The sequence below is a fragment of the Coregonus clupeaformis genome, chromosome 25 (assembly GCF_020615455.1).
Source record: "Coregonus clupeaformis isolate EN_2021a chromosome 25, ASM2061545v1, whole genome shotgun sequence".
Lineage (NCBI taxonomy): Eukaryota > Metazoa > Chordata > Actinopteri > Salmoniformes > Salmonidae > Coregonus > Coregonus clupeaformis.
This window is the reverse complement of record NC_059216.1, coordinates 4,020,865-4,048,672: the sequence shown is the minus strand read 5'-3', so window position 1 is coordinate 4,048,672 and position 27,808 is coordinate 4,020,865. Positions and strand designations below refer to the sequence as shown.

The following is a 27,808-nucleotide window of genomic DNA, read 5'->3' as shown; positions in this document are numbered from 1 at the left end:
CATATCTGTAATCCCAGTCACGTGAAAGCCATAGATTAGGGCCTAATGAATTTATTTCAATTGACTGATTTACTAATATGAACTGTAGCTCAGTGAAATCTTTGAAATTGTTGCATGTTGCGTTTATATTTTTGTTCGGTGTACATTGAACACAGCAGCTTTTCGGCATGTTAAGTTATTAATGTATAACAAAAAAATCAACTATGAAGTTGGCTCTTTTACAATGGGGGTCAATTTAAAATAATGTTTTGTTTTCCCCAATTTGCAGACGTGGTCGAGGGGAATTCCTCGTGAATATCGACTCGGAGTATGTGTGTAATAATTTAAACAACTCAAAAGTAGAAAAGTTGTAGTGACCTACGTTGATGTTGATTAACAGCAGATTGAATAAATTCCCAACATACTGCATCTGAACAGCAGATGGCGCCAAATAGCATTACTTTTATGAATCTACAAAATCTCATTCAATAATGGCCCAGTATCTTTGAACACACCAATCAAAAGGGTGTACACATTGTGGGTTTGACAGATTCAGACATGGCTTGGATGAGCTGAAAATACCTTTCTGTAAATAACGGACAGGATAGACACCAGAGGATGGAATGTGTGTTTCTTTATTTCGCCCAAATCACTCAGAACAAAACAATTCACCTGGCCATGAGCCATCCTTCCTTCCATGTACTGTGATACACCTGGAAGTGTCTATCCAAGAGACTCCAGAAAGCAGGACCCAGATATTCCACACCTCTTTAACAGCACAGGTCAGCTAATCCCTGAGACAACAATTATGTCAGCTGGCCAGAGCAACACACACATTCACTCACACGCAAGTATGTTCTGCAAGCATGCACACTCACGCAGATACATATGCACACACAACATGGGTGTGTACAAGCAGTTGCAAATAACACGCGCACACACACACTTGCAGGTCAGTCACTCAGAGAGGGGTGGACTCGTCTTGGAGTGGCATGGTGTTAGGTCTGGAAATAAATGCAGCCTTGAGAAGAGGGCAGTGGAGAAACCCTGTCAAGCCTACAGGATTCATGCTGCATCTCAGTAGTACACAGTGGCATCCTTCCTCTCCTCCATCTGCACTCATCTCAACTCATAAGATTGGGGATAGATGCAGTTCTTTAAAGGAAACAAGGAGAGAAAGCCACTTTAGACTGTTAGGATGCACCCAGTCTCCCTTCAGAACAGGGCCTGTGTTCAACAAGAGTTTCATAGTAGGAGTGCTGATCTAGTATCAGGTTAACCCCGGTCCATGTAAACTGAATCAATAGCCTTATGAGCTAAAAGACAACTGATCCTAGATTAGCACTCCTACTCCCGAGACGCTTTATGAATATGGGCCCAGGTGAAGAGATCATATGGGCCGTTCTGCAGAGAAAATTTATCTAAATGACACAAACTGATATATCAAACGTAATATTATTTTGCAGATGCTTTTAACCAAATCGCCTTGTATATGGCCCATGCAAGAATCATTCAAACACAATTTAAGCGCATAATGTGTGTATGGCTCAATGATAGGATGCAGGCAGTATACGGAGAGTGAGGAGGTTATGAGAATAATATATGCTCATGTCAAGGGTCAAAAAGTTTATCTTTCACATTACAGACATAACAGAGAAAGACTCCCTGTTGTTGTCAGCAATCATTACATAAGAATCAGAATGAAGACAACATTACAGTGCATTATGTGTACAGGCCAGACTGAGGAAGAATCATCACGCAACACTGAGCTAACACATTTCATTCCCTTTTCTACTGCTTAGCTAGACACACAAGATAAGGCCCGTATGTCTGCAGCTTTAAATCAGGTTAACATGAAACCAGAAAACAGTCACAGATATCAAACTAAAGCTTTCCCTTGAGAAAAAACTATTGAACGTTCCCTTGAGAAAAAAATGGAATGTTTGTTTTGTGCGTGGATATCCTGGGAGAGAATGGAATGGAGCGAGATGGAATAGCTATGACACCAGATATGTATATATGTAATGCTCTACAGGTAGTGAATATGTGACGTGTGTGTGATCAGTGTCTGGACCTTAACACACCTGACACACACATCAGAGGAAAACACACACCTGGGGGGCGCATTCAGCAGGACGGAACGTTTTGGAAATTCAGATAGAAATATGTGATGTAGAACAAATATGCCTCTAACATGTTAAGTATAGAATCACGTCGGCTCTATTCGTGGTATTTCTATCTGTAACTCTCAACAACATTTGGCTACGGAACGTGGCCCTGGTTGAAGAAATATATCCCATATGATATGAGTGAGATTATGAGATGAGCTCTATCTTCTGACGGAATGAGAGAGAGTATGAGTGTGTGTGGATGTGGATGTGTCAGGTCACACTGCTCAGAGAGAGGAGGAGCAGGCTCAGCCCTGCCAGACACACTGTACCCAGCGTTTGCATTGCACCAGCAACACAATAAAACAACAACAACAACATGAAACAATAATCAACACACCTAAAACCAGAATGATAAAAGACTTCACATGTTAGGGGATCTCTTTGCTAGAGTTAGCCGTTGATCGCTAACGTCGGCTCAGATCTGCAGCACCAGTCCTGCGGCAGAGATGTTGTCCCCTCCCCCCGCAGTCTGGTAAACATCGGTGCACACCAGGTTGGGCGCCACACAGATCTCATAGTCGTCCTCGTCCCAGCAGCTTACGGGCCTGGTCTCCTCTAGAGGGATCCGCTGGCTGCCCTCCTGCCGGCTCACAGAGAATGACTCGTCCATGATGAGGCGCGCCTTGCTGGGGTCGATGTCCGGCGAGCCACACACGTGGCGGTTGGCTGTAAGCGAGGCCTTGGCCACGGCCGACATGGTGTTCTTCCACTGGGAGCCGCGCGTCACGATCATGGCCTGGAACGCCAGGGTGTGCACGTGGAGCCGGGACAGCGGCCGGCCTTTAGCGGCAGCTGCATTAGCGTCCACGCCGCTATCCTCATTAGCGTTGCGGTAGCGCTGGTTGACCAGGCGGTAGAGCTCCCTCATCTGGTCCAGGACGGTAGCAACGCGGGGGTTGGGGTCAGACAGTACGGTGACGTTAGAGCCCCTCAACAGGCTGAGCAGGTTGGGCAGCTCCTGCTCGTTCATCCCCAGGGAGTCGGCATTGGGCAGGACCAGAAGGAGCAGGTCCCCCATTAGACCCTCGTCCACAAAGCTGGCCATCTCAAAATGGACGCCCGTCCGAGGGGAGGAGGAGGAGAGGAGATTGCCCAGCCGAGAGAGCAGAGTTTTCCGCTCACCTGAAGAGAGAGAGAGAGAGAGAGAGAGAGAGACAGAGAGAGACAGAGAGAGAGAGAGACAGAGAGAGAGAGAGAGAGAGAGAGAGAGAGAGAGAGAGAGAGAGAGAGAGAGAGAGTAATTTATCCAAAGTAGTTCAACCAGTCTGACAGAAACAAAGGCCTGTTAACACAGCATTGGATCCACCCCAACACACAAACACTCCCGGTATGTGCTTTCCCACGCCAACTGAGGGCCAGTGGCCTGTGTGTCTGAGGCTACAGAGCTACTATATAGAGGCAGGCATGGTTAATCCCCTTTAATACCAACAGTCTCCACATCACTGGAAACCAACCCTCCCCTCTCCCTCATAGCAACACAAACCACTAAAATACGAACAGTATGTTACTCAATGGGAACCAGCTCTGCTCTGAAAACACCTCCGGGCCAGTATCCACAAAGCCTCTCAGAGTAGGAGTGCTGATCTAGGATCAGGTCCACACCTGTCCATGTGATCTTATTCATTATGATCTAAAAGATAAAGCTGATCCTAGAATAGCACTCCTACTCAAGGCTATTGGAGACTGAGCTCAGTGGCGGACAAGGTCTGCGAAGTATCCTCTCACCCTGTCGGAAGGGGAAGCTGTCCATCATTTGGAGCCCGCCCATCACCAGCAGGTCTGGGTGGAACTCCTGCAGCTTATCCTCAAAGTCCTGCAGCGACGCCAGGTATGGGTTATGGTCATCACTGTGGACAATGTACCTGGACACACACACACACACACACACACACAAACACAGGTCAGTGACACAGGGCAATGGTCATAATGGACTATATTACAGGTACTTCAGGCCTCACATTTTCGGGCATCAACACCCTTGTGTGGCCATAATGTCCCCTAAAAAAAATCTATGCCTTGAGGCTAAAGTGGCCGTTGTGCCCTTGGACTGAATATAATAATGAATGCCCTTCTCCCGGCTGCCAATCGCTGTGCTCCGAAGCACCTCTCACTCACATGGCTCTCTCAGATATCTCAATTCGTATTAGCCAATGCCCGTCACGTGATCGGATCCTTCTCACAGGCATTGCAGCTCCGAAGTAGGCTACAAGTGAAGACAGACACATCGGGGATGCAACGGCACGCGCATTTCTTATCCAATTCCGAGGCGCATATTGTAGATGTTAGAAGAACTGTCCACGTTTACTTTTCCTCAGCCAACAAGATGAGTAATGAACAGCAAAAGCACTAGCCTATGTCAATCTACTATCCCCCATAGTACAAAAGTTGACATATTCTATTGGTCAGCTTGTCGTTCTGTGCGAGAAATAAATATTCCAAACATACTCTGGGAATGTTGTGGGATGCGATAGATCCCAAATTAATACAACCACTGTACATCAAAAAAAGCAATGAGGCTGATGCAACAGATAAGAATGTTTAGCTTAAAATGTTGATAAACTATTAGGCTATTTCTTCACATCATAAACGCAGCAATGCGCACACTGCAGTAGGCTATAAGCGCAAACGTTCCAAAATGCAATTAGCCGGAAAACACCATTCTCAAAAGTGCACCGCAAATGCGCACAGTTTCATTTGACAGAGATGAAAATATCCTTCAGAAATGTAGAGAGGGAAGCTCTATAGACGCAACAACAAACATGGGTTGTTAATATGACTAGGACTGTGTCTTTGGCTGCTGGACAACGAAAGAAAGTTGAGAACAAGAGAAATACTGGTTTCAATGGCATATGAGGAAGTGTTTATAAAATAACCCGCTTAACATTCCAATGGTCGGAACAAGGTAAGACATGCCTCAAACTGACAAAAAACGTCCAGGTTTTAAACAATTAAGTTTATGGTTCAATAGTTTTAAAATGTTGACTGCCTCCGCTCAGATTGCAAGATGGGTGATGTTGCAGTGCACAACAGGCACTGGCCTTTCTCTCCTATCTAAACAAACAGTGCCTCAAGTATGTAGACAGAATCAAGCCTTTATTTATTTTATTTTATTTATTTAACTAGGCAAGTCAGTTAAGAACAAATTCTTATTTACAATGACGGCCTACACGGTCAAACCCGGACAACGCTGGGCCAATTGTGCGCCGCCCTATGGGACTCCCAATCACGGCCGGTTGTGATACAGCCTGGAATCGAACCAGGGGGTCTGTAGTGACGCCTCAAGTACTGAGATGCAGTGCCTTAGACCGCTGCGCCACTCGGGAGCCATTTAGATACACTATACATACAAAAGTACAGTGGGGGGAAAAAGTATTTAGTCAGCCACCAGTTGTGCAAGTTCTCCCACTTAAAAAGATGAGAGAGGCCTGTAATTTTCATCATAGGTACACGTCAACTATGACAGACAAAATGAGATTTTTTTTCTACAGAAAATCACATTGTAGGATTTTTTATGAATTTATTTGCAAATTATGGTGGAAAATAAGTATTTGGTCAATAACAAAAGTTTCTCAATACTTTGTTATATACCCTTTGTTTGCAATGACACAGGTCAAACGTTTTCTGTAAGTTTTCACAAGGTTTTCACACACTGTTGCTGGTATTTTGGCCCATTCCTCCATGCAGATCTCCTCTAGAGCAGTGATGTTTTGGGGCTGTCGCTGGGCAACACGGACTTTCAACTCCCTCCAAATATTTTCTATGGGGTTGAGATCTGGAGACTGGCTAGGCCACTCCAGGACCTTGAAATGCTTCTTACAAAGCCACTCCTTCGTTGCCAGGCGGTGTGTTTGGGATCATTGTCATGCTGAAAGACCCAGCCACGTTTCATCTTCAATGCCCTTGCTGATGGAAGGAGGTTTTCACTCAAAATCTCACGATACATGGCCCCATTCATTCTTTCCTTTACACGGATCAGTCGTCCTGGTCCCTTTGCAGAAAAACAGCCCCAAAGCATGATGTTTCCAGTAGGTATGGTGTTCTTTGGATGCAACTCAGCATTCTTTGTCCTCCAAACACGACGAGTTGAGTTTTTACCCAAAAATTATATTTGACCATATAACATTCTCCCAATCCTCTTCTGGATCATCCAAATGCACTCTAGCAAACTTCAGACGGGCCTGGACATGTACTGGCTTAAGCAGGGGGACACGTCTGGCACTGCAGGATTTGAGTCCCTGGCGGCGTAGTGTGTTACTGATGGTAGGCGTTGTTACTTTGGTCCCAGCTCTCTGCAGGTCATTCACTAGGTCCCCCGTGTGGTTCTGGGATTTTTGCTCACCGTTCTTGTGATCATTTTGACCCCACGGGGTGAGATCTTGTGTGGAGCCCCAGATCGAGGGAGATTATCAGTGGTCTTGTATGTCTTCCATTTCCTAATAATTGCTCCCACAGTTGATTTCTTCAAACCAAGCTGCTTACCTATTGCAGATTCAGTCTTCCCAGCCTGGTGCAGGTCTACAATTTTATTTCTGGTGTCCTTTGACAGCTCTTTGGTCTTGGCCATAGTGTAGTTTGAAGTGTGACTGTTTGAGGTTGTGGACAGGTGTATTTTATACTGATAACAAGTTCAAACAGGTGCCATTAATACAGGTAACGAGTGGAGGACAGAGGAGCCTCTTAAAGAAGAAGTTAAAGGTCTGTGAGAGCCAGAAATCTTGCTTGTTTGTAGGTGACCAAATACTTATTTTCCACCATAATTTGCAAATAAATTCATAAAAAATCCTACAATGTGATTTTCTGTAGAAAAAAAAATCTCATTTTGTCTGTCATAGTTGATGTGTACCTATGATGAAAATTACAGGCCTCTCTCATCTTTTTAAGTGGGAGAACTTGCACAATAGGTGGCTGACTAAATACTTTTTTCCCCCCACTGTATGTGGACACCCCTTCAAATTAGTAGATTTGGCTATTCCAGCCACACCCGTTGATGACAGGTGTAAAATAATCGTGCACACAGCCATGCAAACTCCATAGACCAACATTGGCAGTAGAGGGGCCTTACTGAAGAGCTCAGTGACTTTCAACGTGGCACCGTCATAGGAGGCCACCTTTCCAACAAGTCAGTTTGTCAAATTTCTGCCCTTCTAAGAGCTGCCTCGGTCAACTGTAAGTGCTGTTATTGTGAAGTGGAAACGTCTAGGAGCAACAACGGCTCAGCCACGAAGTGGTAGGACACACAAGCTCACAGAACGGGACCGAAGAGTGCTGAAGCGCGTAGTGTGTAAAAATCATGCGTCTTCGGTTGCAACACTCACTACCGAGCTCCAAACTGCCTCTGGAAGCAACTTCAGCACAAGAACTGTTCGTTGGGAGCTTCATGAAATGGGTTTCCATGGCTGAGCAGCCGCACACAAGCCTAAGATCACCATGTGCAATGCCAAGAGTCGGCTGGTGTGGTGTAAAGCTCGCCGCCATTGGACTTTGGAGCAGTGGAAGCGCGTTCTCTGGAGTGATGAATCACGCTTCACTATCTGGTAGTCCGACGGACGAATCTGGGTATGGCGGATGCCAGGAGAACATTACCTGCCCCAATGCATAGTGCCAAATGTAAAGTTTAGTGGAGGAGGAATAATGGTCTGGGGCTGTTTTTCATGGTTGGGGCTAGGCCCCTTAGTTCCAGTGAAGGGAAATCTAAACGCTACAGCATACAATGACATTCTAGACGACTCTGCTTCCAACTTTGTTTGGGGAAGGCCCTTTCCTTTTTCAGCATGACAATGCACCCGTGCACAAAGCGAGGTCCATACAGAAATGGTTTGTCAAGATCGGTGTGGAACAACTTGACTGGCCTGCACAGAGCCCTGACCTCAACCCCATCGAACACCTTTGGGATGAATTGGAACGCCGACTGCAAGCCAGGCCTAATCGCCCAACATCAGTGCCCGACCTCACTAATGCTCTTGTGGCTGAATGGAGGCAAGTCCCCACAGCAATGTTCCAACATCCCAGAAGCGTGGAGGCTGTTATAGCAGCAAAGGGGGGACCAACTCCATAATTAATGCCCATTATTTTGGAATTAGATGTTTGACGAGCAGGTGTCCACATACTTTTGGTCATGTAGTGTATTAATAATGATCCTACATCATATTTGTCAAACATGACTGGCGTTTAGCCTATTAAAATTCTCATTAAACTTTGGTTACATTTTTAGGCGCCTCATGTCAGCAGACTGTAGCCAATACACATAGGCTATCACCTACACTTTGACATGTAGGATAATTATTTATGTACTTTGACATACTCTTGTCGGTTTTCTAATCAATTTAAATGGCTATTTTGGTTAATGGCCTTGATGTCCTAGCAGATGGCCTTGGTGCCCTGGCAGATTGGGCACCTCTTGAAGGCCAAATGGCCTTGCCCCTAAAATCATGAAATTCCAGGTCTGAGGTAGGTACTAGGCTTGTCACGACACCAACATTTTACAAACGATACCAGGCCAAGTATTACGATACCGAGTAGTATAATAATAATCTGTGGCCTAGCATCCTGTTCGCCTCGTCTCGCGAACGCTTGTTCATGTTTTCTAAACGTTCTCCAAAGACCTGTCACTGAAATTCACACTTCTACTCAATACAATACATTGAATTTAACGTCACACTGTTCAGTAGAATACTGCATAGAATGGCTGATTTGCTCAGATTTGCAAAGGCCTACCTGCAATTTGGTTGGAGGAATGGGAGGAAGGAATATACATCAGTGGAGGCTGCTGAGGGGAGGACTGCACATAATAATAGCTGGAACGGCGCAAATGGAATGGCATCAAACACATAGAAACCATGCGTTTGATACCATTCCACTGATTCTGCAACAGCTATTACCACGAGCCCGTCCTCCCCAACTAAGGTGCCACCAACCTCATGTGATATACCTGCATAATGATCTCCATATCATTGTCAATAAGGGAAAAACACTGCATGAAACCTTATTTACTCTTCAGTTAACAGACACACACACTGTCTCCCTCACTCTCATAAACACACACCACTCTCTCCCACAAAAACAAACACTGCTCACAACTTTGAAAACGTTAGACACCAAACAGTATTTAAGGAGCACCAGAAAGAAATGTATGTTTGATATAGTTTAGTCTTCCATTAGGCCTACATGAATCCTACCTTTGAAGCACATCATGAGAAGCATACCCTTTTCCTTTCTTCCTGGGCCAATCAGATGAGCCTAAACCTACTGTGAAGTTACCAGGATGTTAGCTAGCTAGGTAACATGACTAAACAACGTTGTTCGTTATCAAACCAATAATTAGCGATTCGTTTTAAACATGGTTTGTGAAATTATATAAAATCCCGATAGAAAAAAGAAACGGCACCTACGTTAATATGAGTCTGTTTAGGCTAGAGACAAGTCGTTTTCTTTGCTGTAAAGCGGCAAGCATGCCTGTCACGAAGCAGTGCTCCATTTTATCTCTCTAACACTCTGAGGCTGCATGACACTGAACTTGCAAAGTCTACTCAGACTGGTATGTGCTCTTGGCATGCCCGGCGCCACCAGGGTGGAAAAAGGGGCAATGCCCCCTTAGCTGGAATATTGTGCCACCTCAGTTTTGTATCCCTATTCTGCCCCACAATCTGCCCCCTCCGTCATGCCCAACCAATTTGTTGTGTATGCTTCATTCATGCAACTCCCTTGCATGCATCATACGTACGTCACACACATTTTACCGGTTGAAAAAAACGTTCAAAGTTACGTACTACGAAAGAAAAAAAGATTACTGCGCAGCTGGATGGAATTTAGCTAATGTTAAAAGTTAGGTAGGTAGCTGATAGTATGATGGATATTAGAAAGTGTCTTCGCCAGGGCACAACGGCAGCATTGGATCAAAGCGGCGGGGAGGGGGAGAAGCCTGCCCCAGAGGCCAAAGGCAAGGCCGCTGAGCCGACGCTAATAACCGAGGCCAAGGCCGCCGAGCCCAGCAGCAAAGGCACCTGCGTAACCGTCTTGCAGCCTGGTTACATAGGAGGTAACCAACCCGAGGAGGGGCCTGCAGCCGCCAAGACCGAACCTAGCACCAGTACCGCCAGTATATTACAAGCACCGACGCCTCCGTTAGTGCCTGACGACCTCGGTGATGAGGAGCCAGCGCAGGTTTGCTGGGGAAATACCCAACCTGCCTGTACTGTGGGAGAAAACTAGCATTTTGTAGCACGTGGTTCAAAGGCAGAGAGTGACTGGAATATTCCTGCAAGGCAGATGCAGTTTGATGAGTTATGGGAGAAATACAAGCACACTTGGACACCCCCGCTCCAAGCAAACGGCAAAGAGTAGTGAGTAGTAATCTGAAAGAATATGTGGTCAAAACAACAATTGGCCAGCAAGAAGAGGATAATGAGAGGGAGTGCAACATACTGTTTCTCAGCACTCTGGATGCTGTACTGGGAGAAATGTCAGCAAGATTTAACAAACGAAACAGCCAACTTGTTGAGGCCCTGTGTGCCTTGCACCCAGAGAATGAAACCTTTAAGGATGTGGAAAAAGTGAAACCACTGCTGGACTTAATCTCAGGAGATTTTGTGGAAACTGAGTTTACTGTCGCACCTCAGTTTCTACAGACTGAAATCGCCCAATCTGGAGAAGAACAATGGACAACGCAGAGCATTTTGGATAGATACTCTGGGCCTCTAACAGCAATGTCTACTGTGATGGCATTGAAGCTGGGATTAACATTTGGAGCATCCACGGCAACTTGCGAGAACTCTTTTTCAACATTGAAAAACGTATTCAGTGAGCACAGACGGAGCATGTTGCACAGGAGGAAAGCACAGCTGATTCAACTGGCATTTGAGAGGAGATCTTACAAGCAAATTCCGTGGGGAGTGGAACAAGAGACTGCTGAGGTGGTTCAACACAGCAAAGGCGGCTGCAACTCTTTTGAATCTGGGTAAGAACAGGCAGCCTGGCTGGGCTTGTACTATTTTGTTATTTGCTAGCTTTTGGAAATGCGTGGCAAATGTCAGAAATAGGCCTAGACGTGATTTTCTTTATTGGCGTTGCTGCCAAGTCTACTGCTTGATTTCTGTGATGTGATTGGATTGGAAATGTTTGGTTTACAATATAATCGGATTGTTTTTAATGTTGTTTTATAATGTAGAAGAGGTGCTTTGCATTACATTGATGAGGGTGGGCAGACCTTGACCAATGGTTGAGTAACAATGTAGCTATAGTGTTGCTATAAACAACTCGTTGCTATGGAATACAAATTTCTCTGTTATCATACGCAGCGTAGTACGGCACTCTTGTGAGAAGACAGCTTGGTAGCTGCGTCCATTGTACCAATAAGTCTTGGTAGTGCATTGTACATTAATGTTTGCTTTCCGCGATTGGAAATGCATCGTATTGGCATGAGGAAGTGTTATTACGTTAATTAGCAACTGTGCATTGGATCGATGGGTATTGTGCATGTAGCTGTGTAGCGTTGTCATAACTTGCAATTTCTCAAGCCGGTTATGAATTGTCCATGTTTGTAAAGCGATGCAGTAGCCTGTATTCTTGCGGCAAGACAGCCGTGCGTGGCTGCAAATACATTGTGTGTAATTGTACTATCGATTATTATCCATCCTGTGTTATCAGCAAGCGGAAATAGTAGTGCCCCCTTAGTCATTTCTGATGCCCCTTTGCCGATTTAATCCTGCCACCGGGCCTGGCTCTTGGTTATAACAGCGATGAAATTATACAATGTATCAACATTGCTCGCTTTGCGCGCTGCTCCAGTGTAACAAATGTACAAATCTAACAACAGAAGACTCATCAGGGTCTCGGTCTGCATCCCTGCTCGCTATCACAGGTACATTTTGTAATTTTTTTTTACTGACGGAGGAATAGACGCGCATGAAGAGCGGACGGAGAGAAGCAGGTGAGTGAGGGCTGGTAGGGGATGTGGCTGGCTGATTACAGCTGCCATGTGATGTGCACATGAAAGTGAAGTGGATATTATTGGACCTGCGCATACAAGAGCCTAGTGGCTGATACTTAAATTCAACTGACTTTATAAACATTTTATAACAGGCGCCAGCAGGTTCTTTAGATTAGTAGGGCAGAAAAAGTTGGCAGTATCATATGAAATGGTACTACCCTTACGGGAAAAAAAATGAAATGCAGTCAGAATACAGTATAACTGCAGCACACTGTAGTTAGTGTGCAGTATAACTGCAGTATGCTGCAAATACAGCGTCCAAAACAACAGTTTTTCTTACAGCAGTAATGTTGCAGTGTAACTGCAGGTCAACTGCATTACACTGCAGTTATTCTGCAATTACTGTGTCCAACATACCACAGTCAACTGCAGTTACTGCACTTTCAGAACTGCAATCTTTTTTTGTAAGGGTATGTATTCTAAAATGTTGGTATCATAAGTATCATGACGTTTTGGTACCGTGATATTACCCTGGTGCCAGTATACCATGCATCACTAGTAGGTACACAAATACAGTGGGGAAAAAAAGTATTTAGTCAGCCACCAATTGTGCAAGTTCTCCCACCTAAAAAGATGAGAGAGGCCTGTAATTTTCATCATAGGTACATGTCAACTATGACAGACAAATTTAGATTTTTTTTTCCAGAAAATCACATTTTAGGATTTTTAATGAATTTATTTGCAAATTATGGTGGAAAATAAGTATTTGGTCCCCTACAAACAAGCAAGATTTCTGGCTCTCACAGACCTGTAACTTCTTCTTTAAGAGGCTCCTCTGTCCTCCACTCGTTACCTGTATTAATGGCACCTGTTTGAACTTGTTATCAGTATAAAAGACACCTGTCCACAACCTCAAACAGTCACACTCCAAACTCCACTATGGCCAAGACCAAAGAGCTGTCAAAGGACACCAGAAACAAAATTGTAGACCTGCACCAGGCTGGGAAGACTGAATCTGCAATAGGTAAGCAGCTTGGTTTGAAGAAATCAACTGTGGGAGCAATTATTAGGAAATGGAAGACATACAAGACCACTGATAATCTCCCTCGATCTGGGGCTCCACGCAAGATCTCACCCCCGTGGGGTCAAAATGATCACAAGAACGGTGAGCAAAAATCCCAGAACCACACGGGGGGGACCTAGTGAATGACCTGCAGAGAGCTGGGACCAAAGTAACAAAGCCTACCATCAGTAACACACTATGCTGCCAGGGACTCAAATCCTGCAGTGCCAGACGTGTCCCCCTGCTTAAGCCAGTACATGTCCAGGCCCGTCTGAAGTTTGCTAGAGTGCATTTGGATGATCCAGAAGAGGATTGGGAGAATGTCATATGGTCAGATGAAACCAAAATAGAACTTTTTGGTAAAAACTCAACTCGTCGTGTTTGGAGGACAAAGAATGCTGAGTTGCATCCAAAGAACACCATACCTACTGTGAAGCATGGGGGTGGAAACATCATGCTTTGGATCTGTTTTTCTGCAAAGGGACCAGGACGACTGATCCGTGTAAAGGAAAGAATGAATGGGGCCATGTATCGTGAGATTTTGAGTGAAAACCTCCTTCCATCAGCAAGGGCATTGAAGATGAAACGTGGCTGGGTCTTTCAGCATGACAATGATCCCAAACACACCGCCCGGGCAACGAAGGAGTGGCTTCGTAAGAAACATTTCAAGGTCCTGGAGTGGCCTAGCCAGTCTCCAGATCTCAACCCCATAGAAAATCTTTGGAGGGAGTTGAAAGTCCATGTTGCCCAGCGACAGCCCCAAAACATCACTGCTCTAGAGGAGATCTGCATGGAGGAATGGGCCAAAATACCAGCAACAGTGTGTGAAAACCTTGTGAAGACTTACAGAAAACGTTTGACCTGTGTCATTGCCAACAAAGGGTATATAACAAAGTATTGAGAAACTTTTGTTATTGACCAAATACTTATTTTCCACCATAATTAGCAAATAAATTCATAAAAAATCCTACAATGTGATTTTCTGTTTTTTTTCTCTCCTTTTGTCTGTCATAGTTGACGTGTACCTATGATGGAAATTACAGGCCTCTCTCATCTTTTTAAGTGGGAGAACTTGCACAATTGGTGGCTGACTAAATACTTTTTTCCCCCACTGTAGATACGCACACACACACCTGTTGGGCACACACACACCTGTTGGCCCTGCGGGCGGTGTACTGGCCCCAGGTGGCTCCTGATGGGTACTCCAGGATCAGATGGATATCAGGCTCCTCCACGACATTACCTGCAACTGGACAGACAGAGAGAGGGGTGAGAGGAGGGGGATGGAATCAAGGAGGGAGATATTAAGTATGTAACTGTGATGAGTGTGTGTGTGTGTGTGTGTGTGTGTGTGTGTGTGTGTGTGTGTGTGTGTGTGTGTGTGTGTGTACCCGTGATGTGCTGGGACAGTACATCCGCAAAGTCAGGGCTGGAGCTCCCCCCTAGCAACACGTCGCAGCCCTCAGTTGCCATTCGACCAGCCATCACTGGGGCGTTGCCACCTATAGACCAGCGGTTGCCAGGCAACTCACGAGATGCCTCGACCAGCTGACTGAACAGGGTGTTGTTCATCACAAACCGCCTGAGAGGAAGAAAGGAGAGGTGGGAGAGGGAGGTACCAGAAAAAGAAGGGAGGGTTAGAAGGTAGAAACGTCACTGCTTATAAAGCATTACAAAACCATACCCAGAAACGTTCTAGAAGTGTGTGTGTGTGTGACGCACACTTGGCCTCAGTATAATCAGATTAACCTACAGGATGAGCCACAGCGTCAGGTAGATTAGAGTTTGATTACGGTTAGTAGAGCCCAGGCAGCACCTGTCTGTCTATGTGACTCTGGGCCTTTCTCTGCTCTACATATTAGTATCAACCAGGGTTGGGGTCAATTTGAGTTGAAGTCACCCAATTCAGGAAGTGATTTTAATTTAAAAAACTAAAAACTTGAAAAACATTTTAAATAAATAGCTTCTCATTTTCAGTTGATTGAGAAATCATTGAAAACGCGATTTATTACATTATTGAATTGGAATTTCAGTTCACTTCCTGAATTGACTGACTAATTCGAAGTGACCCCCAACCCTGGTATCATCAAGCCACCGTGCATCAGTATAGACAGATAGACAGCTCCATGGTGAGAAAGGAACCCAGACTGTTTTCATTACAACTTAGTTCCACACACTGAGCACAGAGCTACGCTAGATAGCTAGCTACTTGTTGGGCCAACCCGCAGTTGAAACAATAAACTGCTCACCCTGCCTCTTTTGGTAAACATCTGAGGGATGGGCCTGGAGAAATGTAGGCCTAACTGCTCTCAAATTCTTTGACTGAGCTATGGATGCAAGGACTGACAATCCATGAAATCAAAATTATCGTTTTAACCATGTTTTGAGGCAAAACAGTGTTTGTTTACATTTATAATGTTTACAAAACATTGAAGTAAAACGGGCATATATTTTGGGTTCTGATGACATGTGACCATTGAACTAAGCTCATGAGGCATTTATAAGTTATTCTTCATTGGTTACAGTGCCTTCAGAAAGTATTCATACCCCTTGAATTATTCCACATTTTGTTGTGTTACAGCCTGAATTCAAAATGGATTAAAATAAAATAAGAATCTCATCCATCTACACACAATACCCCATAATGACAAAGTGAAAACATGTATTTTGAAATTGTAGCTCATTTTTTGAAAATGAAAACACAGAAATATTAATTTACATAAGTATTCACACCCCTGAGTCAATACTTTGTAGAAGCACCTTTGGCAGTGATTACAGCTGTGAGTCTTTCTGGGTAAGTCTCTAAGAGCTTTCCACACCTGGATTGTGCAAAATTTGCCCATTATTCTTTTCTAAATTCTTCAAACTCTGTCAAATTGGTAGTTGAGCATTGCTAGACAGCCATTTTCAAGTCTTGCCATAGATTTCCAAGTAGATTTAAGTCAAAACTGTAACAACTCGGCCATATAGGAACATTGACTGTCTTCTTGGTAAGCAACTCATGTGTTTTAGGTTATTGTCCTGCTGAAAATCTCCCCGTTTTTTATGTGAAGCAGGCTGAACCAGGTTTTCCTCTAGGATTTTGCCTGTGCTTAGCTCCATTCCATTTTTATCCTGAAAAACTCTAAGTCCTTAACGATTACAAGCATACCCATAACAAGATGCAGCCACCAGTACAGTGCATTCGGAAAGTATTCAGACCCCTTGACTTATTCCACATTGTTACGTTGCAGCCTTATTCTAAAATGGATTAAATCGTTTTTTTCCCCTCAACAATCTACACACAATACCCCATAATGACAAAGCAAAAACAGGTTTTTATAAATGTTGCTAGTTTATAAAAAAAACTAAAACAGAAATATTGCATTTACATAAGTATTCAGACGCTTTACTCAGTACTTTGTTGACGCACCTTTGGCAGCGATTACAGCCTAGAGTCTTCTTGGGTATGACACTACAAGCTTGGCACACCTGTATTTGGGGAGTTTCTCCCGTTCTTCTCTGCAGATCCTCTCAAGCTCTGTCAGGTTGGATGGGGAGCGTTGCTGCACAGCTATTTTCAGGTCTCTCCAGAGATGTTTGATCGGGTTCAAGTCCGGGCTCTGGCTGGGCCACTCAAGGACATTCAGAGACTTGTCCAGAAGCCACTCCTGCGTTGTCTTGGCTGTGTGCTTAGGGTCATCATCCTGTTGGAAGGTGAACCTTCACCCCAGTCTGAGGTCCTGAGCGCTCTGGAGCAGGTTTTCATCAAGGATCTCTGTACTTTGCTCCGTTCATCTTTCCCTCGATCCTGACTAGTCTCCCAGTCCCTGCCACTAAAAACATCCCCACAGCATGATACTGCCACCACCACGCTTCACCGTAGGGATGGTGTCACAGCCTGATCTGTTTCACCTGTCTTTGTGATTGTCTCCACCCCCCTCCAGGTGTCGCCCATCTTCCCCATTATCCCCAGTGTATTTATACCTGTGCTCTCTGTTTGTCTGTTGCCAGTTCGTTTTGTTTCTTCAAGCCTACCAGTGTTTTTCTCCTTGCTCCTGTCTTTTTCATGTTCCTGTTTTCTAGTTTTGACTATTCTGCCTGCGCTGCCGTTCTGTAACTTGTCACACCACCCTGGATTATTGAACTCTGCCTGCCCTGACCCTGAGACTGCCTGCCGTTCTATACCTTTTGGACTCTGATCTGGATTACTGACCTCTGCCTGCCCTTGACCTGTCGTTTGCCTGCCCCGTTTTTGCAATAAACTTTTGTTACTTCGACACTGTCTGCATCTGGGTCTTCTCCTGAAACGTGATAGATGGTGCCTGGTTTCCTCCAGACGTGACGCTTGGCATTCAGGCCAAATAGTTCAATCTTGGTTTCATCAGATTAGAGAATCTTGTTTCTAATGGTCAGAGTCCTTTAGGTGCCTTTAGGCAAACTCCAAGCGGGCTGTCATGTGCCTTTTACTGAGGAGTGGCTTCCGTCTGGCCATTCTAACATAAAGGCCTGATTGGTGGAGTGTTGCAGAGATGGTTGTCCATCTGGAATGTTCTCCCATCTCCACAGAGGAACTCTGGAGCTCTGTCAGAGTGACCATCGGGTTCTTGGTCATCTCCCTGATTGCTCAGTTTGGCCAGGCGGCCAGCTCTAGGAAGGGTCTTGGTGGTTCCAAACTTCTTTCATTTAAGAATGACTGAGGCCACTGTGTTCTTGGGGACCTTCAATGCTGCAAAAAAAGAATTGTACCCTTCCCCAGATCTGTGCCTCGACACAATCCTGTCTCTGAGTTCTACGGACAATTCCTTCGACCTCATGGCTTGGTTTTTGCTCTGACATGCACTGTTAACTGTCGGACCTTATATAGACAGGTGTGTCCCTTTTACAAATCATGTCCAATCAATTGAATTTACCAAAGGTGGACTCCAATCAAGTTGTTGAAACATCTCAAGTACGATCAATGGAAACAGGATGCACCTGAGCTCAATTTCAAGTCTCATAGCAAAGGGTCTGAACACTTATGTAAATAAGGTATTTCTGTTTTTAATTTTTAATAAATTAGCAACATTTTTGAAAAACCTGTTTTCGCTTTGTCATTGTGAGGTATTGTGTGTAGATTGATGAGCGAAAAAAACAAGTTAATCCATTTTAGAACACAACATGTAAAAGTGTTGGTCCCATATTTCATGAGCTGAAATAACATTTCACATATTTTTCATACGCAGCTTATTTATCTCAAATTTTGTGCACAAATTTGTTTATATCCCGGTTAGTGAGCATTTCTCATTTGCCAAGATAATCCATCCACCAGACAGATGTGAAATATCAAGAAGCTGATTAAACAGCATGATCATTACACAGGTGCACCTTGTGGTGGGGACAATAACAGGGCACTCTAAAATGTGCAGTTGTCACAACACAATGCCACTGATCTCAAGTTGAGGGAGTGTGCAATTGGCATGCTGACTGCAGGAATGTCCACCAGAGCTGTTGCCAGAGAATGTCATGTTAATTTCTCTACCATAAGCCTCCTCCAACGTCGTTTTAGAGAATTTGGCAGTACGTCCAACCGGCCTCACAACCGCAGACCAAGTGTAACCACGCCAGCCCAGGACCATATGACACCAGCCACCCGGACAACTGATGAAACTGTGGGTTTGCACAACCAAATAATTTCTGCAAAAAGTGTCTGAAACCGTCTCAGGGAAGCTCATCCGTGTCCTCACCAGGGTCTTGACCTGACGGCAGTTCAGCATCATAAATGACTTCAGCGGGCAAATGCTTAACTTCGATGGTGACTGGCACACTGGAGAAGTGTGCTTTTCACGGATGAATCCCGGTTTCAACTGTACCGGGCAGATGGCAGACAGCGTGTATGGTGCCCCATGATGGCGGTGGTATGGGCATGCATAAGCTACGGACAACCAACACAATTGCATTTTATCGATGGCAATTTGAATGCACAGAGATACCGTGACGAGATCCTGAGGCCCATTGTCATGCCACTCATCCGCCACCATCACCTCATGTTTCAGCATAGTAATGCACAGCCCCATGTCGCAAGGATCTGTACACAATTCCTGGAAGCTGAAGATGTTCCAGTTCTTCCATGGCCTACTCACCAGACATGTCACCCATTGAGCATGTTTGGGATGCTCTGGATCGACGTGTATGACAGCGTGTTCCAGTTCCCGACAATATCCAGAAACTTCGCACAGCCATTGAAGAGGAGTGGGACAACATTCCACAGGCCACAATCAACAGCCTGATCAACTCTATGTAAAGGAGTTGTCACGCTGCATGAGGAAAATGGTGGTCATACTGACTGGTTTTCTGATTCACACCCCTACCTTTAAAAAAAATAGGTATCTGTGACCAACAGATGCATAGCTGTATTCCCAGTCACGTGAAATCAATAGATTAGGGCCTAATTTCAATTGACTGATTTCCTTATATGAACTGTAACTCAGTAAAACCTTTGAAATTGTTGCATGTTGCGTTTATATTTTTGTTTATTGTACAATGTTGTTGATCCATCCTCAGTTTTCTCCTATCACAGCCATTAAACTCTGTAACGGTTTTAAAGTCACCATTGGCCTCACGGTGAAATCCTTGCGCGGTTCCCGTCCTCTCTGGCAACAGTTTGGAACGACGCCTGTATCTTTGTAGTGACTGGGTGTATTGATACACCATCCAAAGTGTAATTAATAACTTCACCATGATCAAAGGGATATTCAATGTCTGTCTTTTTCTTTCTTTTTCATCCATGTACCAATAGGTGCTCTTCTTTGCGTGGCATTGAATCCTCCCTGGTCTTTGTGGTTTGAAATTCACTGCTCGACTGAGGGACCTTACAGATAATTGTATGTGTGGGGTACAGAGATGAGGTAGTCATTCAAAAATCATGTTAAACACTATTATTGCACAAGTCCATGCAACTTTTAAGCAAATTCTTACTCCTGAACTTATTTAGGCTTGCCATAACAAAGGGGTTGAATACTTAGACTCAAGACATTTCAGCATTTCATTTTTAATTCATTTGTAAACATTTCTAAATACATAATTCCACTATGACATTATGGGGTATTGTGTGTAGGCCAGTGACAAAAATTCTAAATGTAATATTTTCTGAACGCACTGTATATATCATTAATGTAGCAACTGCAGACTGCCCCTTTAAACAAAAACGGATGATAACTGGAGTCCAAGCCAAAGGTTGTTGATATGAGAGGGTGTGAGAGGAACCGAGTTAGATGATTAATTATTATTAATGCCTTAGTCCACCAGGACCTTGACTCTGAGTGTGTGTGAGTGTGAGTGTGAGTGTGAGTGTGAGTGTGAGTGTGAGTGTGAGTGTGAGTGTGAGTGTGAGTGTGAGTGTGAGTGTGAGTGTGAGTGTGAGTGTGAGTGTGAGTGTGTGTGTGTGTGTGTGTGTGTGTATGTGTGTGTGTGTGTGTGTACCCCACTACCACCATGTTGCTCCTCAGCTAGAAATATCCCCCCTGCTCTCTTAGGAACACGCGTGTGAAACTAAACGCCTTTGCCTTCTAACTTTGTCCTTCAGTTATTTAACACCATTTAGGGCATGGCCACTCACTCTGCAGCGGCTCCAGGGACGAAGAAGTAAGCGAAGCTCTGTGCCAGCTGATCAGCGTTCTCTATGTAGTCATGATGGAGAGGCTGGTCTGTGGGTGGCAGGCCGATCTTATTCAGCAACCTCACCCCGTCCACGAGGATGTCTACACAACCCCCTAAACCTGGAGGGAGAGAGGGAGGGAGAGGAGAAGGGAACAGTATTTAATACAGTACACAATCACAACACAACCCCCAAAACCTGGAGACAGAGAGAGAGGGAGGAAGGGAACAGTATTTGGGAGGGAACATAATTTGACGCCCCTTGCACAACAGTCCCCAATCCCTGCAGTGAGCTCACTATGTCAGCATCCCCCCCATTACTTCCATTGGCCTGCCTGCCTCCAAATGCATATAGAGTGAGGGAGGCAACACTCAGTACTCAGACAGATGTAGCCTACTGGGTGGCACAGTACTCTGCGCTTTGTAACATGTCACCATAAATCAAAGTGCATTCAAAATCCATTTAGCAACCTGTCACAACACGATCATGACAGCAAAGTCACTCATAAGTGACTCATGTATAGTCACGTAATGTAATTGCACTCATGTAACTGTGTAAAACAAAAGGCTTGTGCAAGGTACAGGAATCACAGATATTGAATTATACAGTTGTGCAACAACATTATGTGCAAGGTTCAGAGACCCGGGGATGTGCAATATTGCTCTTAATTAATTTGTACGTTTGATGTTACAGTGAGGGAAAAAAGTATTTGATCCCCTGCTGATTTTGTACGTTTGCCCACTGACAAAGAAAAGATCAGTCTATAATTTTAATGGTAGGTTTATTTGAACAGTGAGAGACAGAATAACAACAAAAATATCCAGAAAAACACATATAAAAAATGTTATGAATTGTTTTGCATTTTAATGAGGGAAATAGGTATTTGACCCTCTCTCAATTAGAAAGATTTCTGTCTCCCAGGTGTCTTTTATACAGGTACCGAGCTGAGATTAGGAGCACACTCTTAAAGGGAGTGCTACTAATATCAGCTTGTTACCTGTATAAAAGACACCTGTCCACAGAAGCAATCAAACAATCAGATTCCAAACTCTCCACCATGGCCAAGACCAAAGAGCTCTCCAAGGATGTCAGGGACAAGATTGTAGACCTACACAAGGCTGGAATGGGCTACAAGACCATCGCCAAGCAGCTTGGTGAGAAGGTGACAACAGTTGGTGCGATTATTCGCAAATGGAAGAAACACAAAATAACTGTCAATCTCCCTCGGCCTGGGGCTCCATGCAAGATCTCACCTCGTGGAGTTGCAATGATCATGAGAACGGTGAGGAATCAGCCCAGAACTACACGGGAGGATCTTGTCAATGATCTCAAGGCAGCTGGGACCATAGTCACCAAGAAAACAATTGGTAACACACTACGCCGTGAGTGCCCGCAAAGTCCCCCTGCTCAAGAAAGCACATACAGTGGGGAAAAAAAGTATTTAGTCAGCCACCAATTGTGCAAGTTCTCCCACTTAAAAAGATGAGAGAGGCCTGTAATTTTCATCATAGGTACACGTCAACTATGACAGACAAAATGAGAAAAAAATATCCAGAAAATCACATTGTAGGATTTTTTATGAATTTATTTGCAAATTATGGTGAAAAATAAGTATTTGGTCAATAACAAAAGTTTCTCAATACTTTGTTACATAGCCTTTGTTGGCAATGACACAGGTCAAACGTTTTCTGTAAGTCTTCACAAGGTTTTCACACACTGTTGCTGGTATTTTGGCCCATTCCTCCATGCAGATCTCCTCTAGAGCAGTGATGTTTTGGGGCTGTCGCTGGGCAACACGGACTTTCAACTCCCTCCAAATATTTTCTATGGGGTTGAGATCTGGAGACTGGCTAGGCCACTCCAGGACCTTGAAATGCTTCTTACGAAGCCACTCCTTCGTTGCCCGGGCGGTGTGTTTGGGATCATTGTCATGCTGAAAGACCCAGCCACGTTTCATCTTCAATGCCCTTGCTGATGGAAGGAGGTTTTCACTCAAAATCTCACGATACATGGCCCCATTCATTCTTTCCTTTACACGGATCAGTCGTCCTGGTCCCTTTGCAGAAAAACAGCCCCAAAGCATGATGTTTCCACCCCCCATGCTTCACAGTAGGTATGGTGTTCTTTGGATGCAACTCAGCATTCTTTGTCCTCCAAACACGACGAGTTGAGTTTTTACCAAAAAGTTCTATTTTGGTTTCATCTGACCATATGACATTCTCCCAATCCTCTTCTGGATCATCCAAATGCACTCTAGCAAACTTCAGACGGGCCTGGACATGTACTGGCTTAAGCAGGGGGACACATCTGGCACTGCAGGATTTGAGTCCCTGGCAGCGTAGTGTGTTACTGATGGTAGGCTTTGTTACTTTGGTCCCAGCTCTCTGCAGGTCATTCACTAGGTCCCCCCGTGTGGTTCTGGGATTTTTGCTCACCATTCTTGTGATCATTTTGACCCCACGGGGTGAGGTCTTGCGTGGAGCCACAGATCGAGGGAGATTATCAGTTGTCACGTGAATTTTTATCTCTAATTCAACCTAAGCTTGAATCATTACCAGAGGTTGTAAAGCTCTGGTTTTAATCATCAATGATTCAAGGTCCACAATCCACAAGTAATCATCAGTAAATTTTATTTAAGGAGAGCTCTGCTCAAAAACACAAATAACCTGTTTTTTATACTCCTTGACAAACAAAGAAACTATGCTCCTCCCACCTTTCTTAAACAGTTCCCGCCTTCCCCCTTGAATGGTTAGTAACGCCCCCTCTGTTAGTGGGTTGACACTACATGATAATTCTAAAATTTATACTGTGTTTGGGGTGAAATTCTTTAGTCATTATTTTTAATACACAAATTCATCTATCAATCCACCCTTTTGACTAAATGGTTTCATCTTCAGGATAAATGTATTTACAAACATGTTTAATCTCAGAGATCAGTTATATTTATCTACATCCAATCATAGGTCTTCTTTTTAGGATTTTCCCTATGACCTTCATACATCAGAATCAATAAACGTTTCATCCAATTGCGGTCTTTCAGGGTCAAAGTCGTCGTTATCCCCCAAGCCTGGAGGATCGTATTTCCCGCTCTCCTGGTCAGAGTCCGGAGTCGGTCCATCTCTTATCATTTGGTGAGATACTGCATTCACCAACGCCTTGCTCACCAATCCTCGGACACAGGGAACAAGACAACAACCACATAATACAAGAATTCCCATACAAACACTGACTGCCCCTAAGATGGTTGCTGCTATGGTTTTCCATTTACCAAACATGGTATCAAACCATCCTGTCCAAGATGTACTAATTCCTGAGTTTTCAGCCCATTCTTTACTTAGCGCAGTTAATCCTGCAAGAGCTCTGGTCACCGTCCCCTCCGGTGCGGTGTTGTTAGGGATAAATGTGCAACAATGGCCCCCACCATTTTACAGACTCCACCCCTTTCTGCCAGCAACATATCCAGAGCTAACCGATTTTCCCAGGTCATAAGTGAGGTGGCCGATAATTGCTCGGAGATCCCCTTTACTGCATCTCTAGTCTGGTTAATAAATCGTTGTTGGTTGTAATAGATATAATTAATCCAATCCACATTTTTGTTTATTGTCACCCACCAGAAAAATGTTGTGGTGAACCCCTCCCATATCTGATTCATAGCTTTGTATTCATCTGGAACACCCCTGGGGATGCCTATACCATCTATCCAAATGGGGCTATTTCCTTCCTGACCTATATTCCTTTTCCTTCTGATTCTTCTTCCTGTCACTGGTCTTTGATGACTAATTCTTACAGGCTGGACCAACAACACTGGTGCACAAGTACCCACCCATCCCTCTGGTAATGTCTGCCGAATACTCCCTTTTTTTGTGCATGCCCACCACACATCAGTCAGAGGGATGGTTAGGTTCCTAATTTTTTTCCTTCCTTCCTTATCTAAATCAGTCACATTAATTATCTCCCAAACACTTTTTCAAAGGGGGATAACCCATCTTTATCCGGTGTTACCCTTATCGTCATTAATACTATTGGTAGACATTGTACCCAATTTCTTCCTGTACTCATGTGCGTTTTTCTTAAACGTGATTTAATCGTCGAATTAGTGCGTTCAATCAAACCTGCTGATTCCGGATGATATGAACAATGTTTTTTCATATTAATATGTAACTTCTGTCCAATATTATCTATTACCTGGTTGGAGAAGTGAGACCCATTGTCGGAATAAATAGTTTCTGGCAATCCGAACCGAGGGATTATTTCCTGACATAAAGCTTTAGCTACTGTGAATGCATCAGCGGAGGAGGTTGGAAAGACTTCTACCCATTTGGTATACTTGTCTATCACAGTCAAACACCATTTTTTCCCTTCACTTCTTGTAAGTTCTATAAAATCCATTTCCAACTGTTGGAATGGATATCTGGCCTGGGGAAATTCCCCTTTTGGTGCTCTCTGCTTTCCTTGATGATTACTTTGTGCACATATAACACACCTAGAACAAATTTTTTTTAAGTAATTTGTTATCCCGTACGCTACAAAGTGCTTTCTAATTATTTCCACCATTCCCCCGGTTGATACGTGACTTTGTCCATGTATCAAAATAGCTGCATATCTAAACAGAGATTTTGGTAATATAGGTAAATTACCTTGATGCCACATTTCCCCCTTCTTGACTGCTCCCATTTTCTCCCATCTACTCACTTCCTTCATCGGTGCTCTTAACTGGCTGTCTATCAGTAATGCTTTATCAATGTCTACCTCCTCTTTTAGATGTAAGTATGTGGGTGATTGTGGTTTGACACCTGCCTTTTTCGCTTCCTCATCTGCCTTTCTGTTGCCGTTGCTTATGCTATCTACACCTTTAGTGTGAGCATCACATTTACATATAGCTAACTTCTCTGGTAGGAGTACAGCATCTAAAAGATTCAAAATTAACTGGGCATGTGTAATGGTTTTGCCAGAAGTGGTTACCATTCCCCTGTTTCTCCATTGTGCAGCAAATACGTGTACTGTATTAAATGCATAGGCACTATCGGTGTAAATAGTAACCTTTTTCCCTTTACCCAAATGACATGCCCGAGTGAGAGCCACTATCTCTGCCTGTTGTGCAGAATAATTTCTAGGTAATGATTCAGCTTCCAAGACGTCAGTCTCTGTTACAACTGCATATCCTGTAGCATTCGTACCATCAGGGTTTTTTTCTAGATGAACCATCAACAAACATAGTCACTTCCCCATCCACTAAGGCTAGGTCTTTTAAATCAGGTCTTGGCAACACAAGTTTCTCAGTTTCAGTTATACAATCATGTGGGCTGCCATCTGTCGCAATAGGAACTAGAGTAGAGGGGTTTAGAGTTGTACACCGTTCAATGGTCAAATTAGGCATATTTAACAGGATTATCATACAAGATAAATGTCTAGCAGGTGACATATAGGCCATTTTATGCTCCAACAACAGTATGGATACTGCATGCGGAACCTTTAGTGTTAAATCGTGGTACAAAACTATTGATGCCGAATCTTGCACTGCCTGAGCTGCAGCTACCACTGATTGTAAACATAGTGGCATTGCTTGTGCTACCTGGTCTAATTTAGATGAATAATATGCAATGGGTTTGTTCTTATCCCCATGTTTTTGAGTCAAAACCGATGTCATATATCCCTCCCTACAATCTACCGTCTGGGTAAAAGGCCTGTCATATCTAGGAAAAGCTAAGGCTGTTTGGGAAGTGAGCAACTTTTTTATCTCTATAAATTGTTCCTCCGTCAGAGTTCCAAATGATTTTATCATGGGCTGCCATTGCCTTCCCATAGATAAGATCACTTAACTTCCCAGTATGCAGTGCATAATGCGGTATCCAAGCTCTACAGTAGTTTATCATCCCCAAAAAGCTCATCATTTGTTTTTTGTTCAATGGCTTTGGCGCTTCAAGTATAGCAGTTTTCCTGGATGAGTTTAACATTCGCCCTTCCTGAGTTATAGCGTGTCCTAGGTAAATCACCTCGCTCTGCCAAAGTTGAAGTTTCTTTTTGCTCACTTTGTGTCCCTGTTCTGCCAGGAAGGTTAACAATTGGATTGTATCCCTCTTACATCCCTCCTGAGTGGGATTAGCCAATAGAATATAATCTACATAAACTAACATTTGGCTTCCCTCCTGAGGTTCAAACTTTCCCAAATTCCTAGTTATAGCCTGGGCAAAGATTGTAGGACTTTCCGAGTAGCCCTGAGGCATCCTAGCGTATGTCCATTTCCTTCCCTGAAAAGTAAAGCCAAACCAGCCCTGACTATCCGGATGAACTGGGATACTAAAGAAAGCATTAGCTAAATCTATCACTGTAAAATAGGAGTTTTCTGGTTTCAATTGGTTCAGCAATGTATGTGGGTCTGGTACACATGGCGCTCTGGGAATGATATTTCTATTAACCCCCTGCAAGTCCATTACCATCCTCCAGTCGGCGCTAGGTTCTGCCTTTTTAACAGGAAATACTGGAGAGTTACATTGTGCCTCGTCTCCAGGAATTATCACCCCTCCCTTAAGTAAATGCTCAAATGTAGGTGTTATCCCTTTTATTGCTTCTGGTTTCATAGGGTATTGCTTTTGGTATGGTCTATGATCGGATCGAGGAATCACTTGTACTGGAGCTACCCCCTTAATTAGTCCCACATCGGCTGGTCCTTGTGACCATAATTTGAATGGAATTGCTGCTAACTCATCCTCCTGTTCCTGAGTTAAGAAAATCTCTTCCTGTCATCCGTTAAAATTTGTCTCCAGGTGGACTCCGGGCTGGGTTTTTGCTCTCCAATTCAATTTTCTTCTATATCTCCCAGTGGAGTGGCTATACTGATCCCCATTTGGTGTATTTTGCCAGTCAGTGATGTTTTCCCCCTGTTTTATCCATTTACCTAGTGATAACCATTCCTCTGAAGGTTCTTTCACTAGGGAAACATGGGGGCTCCACCTTTCTCTGTACAGTCTCTGGCTTTGTGGTCCTAACTCCACCTCTATAGCTGCCAGTTTTTTATCATAGTGAACCCATTTTAACCCAATTGTTTTTTCTGTGGT

General features: G+C 44.0%; 1 protein-coding gene across 1 annotated transcript in view; it reads right to left on the bottom strand.

Moving 5' to 3' along the window:
* Positions 1-593: 593 nt before the first annotated feature.
* adpgk2 (ADP-dependent glucokinase 2) overlaps positions 594-27,808 on the bottom strand; it is a 39,360-nt gene continuing 12,145 nt past the window's right edge. Inside the window, exons 2-6 of the mRNA XM_041847857.2 lie at positions 20,715-20,874; positions 14,530-14,720; positions 14,291-14,387; positions 3,876-4,012; positions 594-3,272 (exon numbers count right to left, since the gene is read on the bottom strand). Of these exons, the coding sequence (XP_041703791.1) occupies positions 2,566-3,272; positions 3,876-4,012; positions 14,291-14,387; positions 14,530-14,720; positions 20,715-20,874 (1,292 nt within the window). The 3' untranslated portion in view covers positions 594-2,565. The remainder of the gene's footprint in view (positions 3,273-3,875; positions 4,013-14,290; positions 14,388-14,529; positions 14,721-20,714; positions 20,875-27,808) is intronic.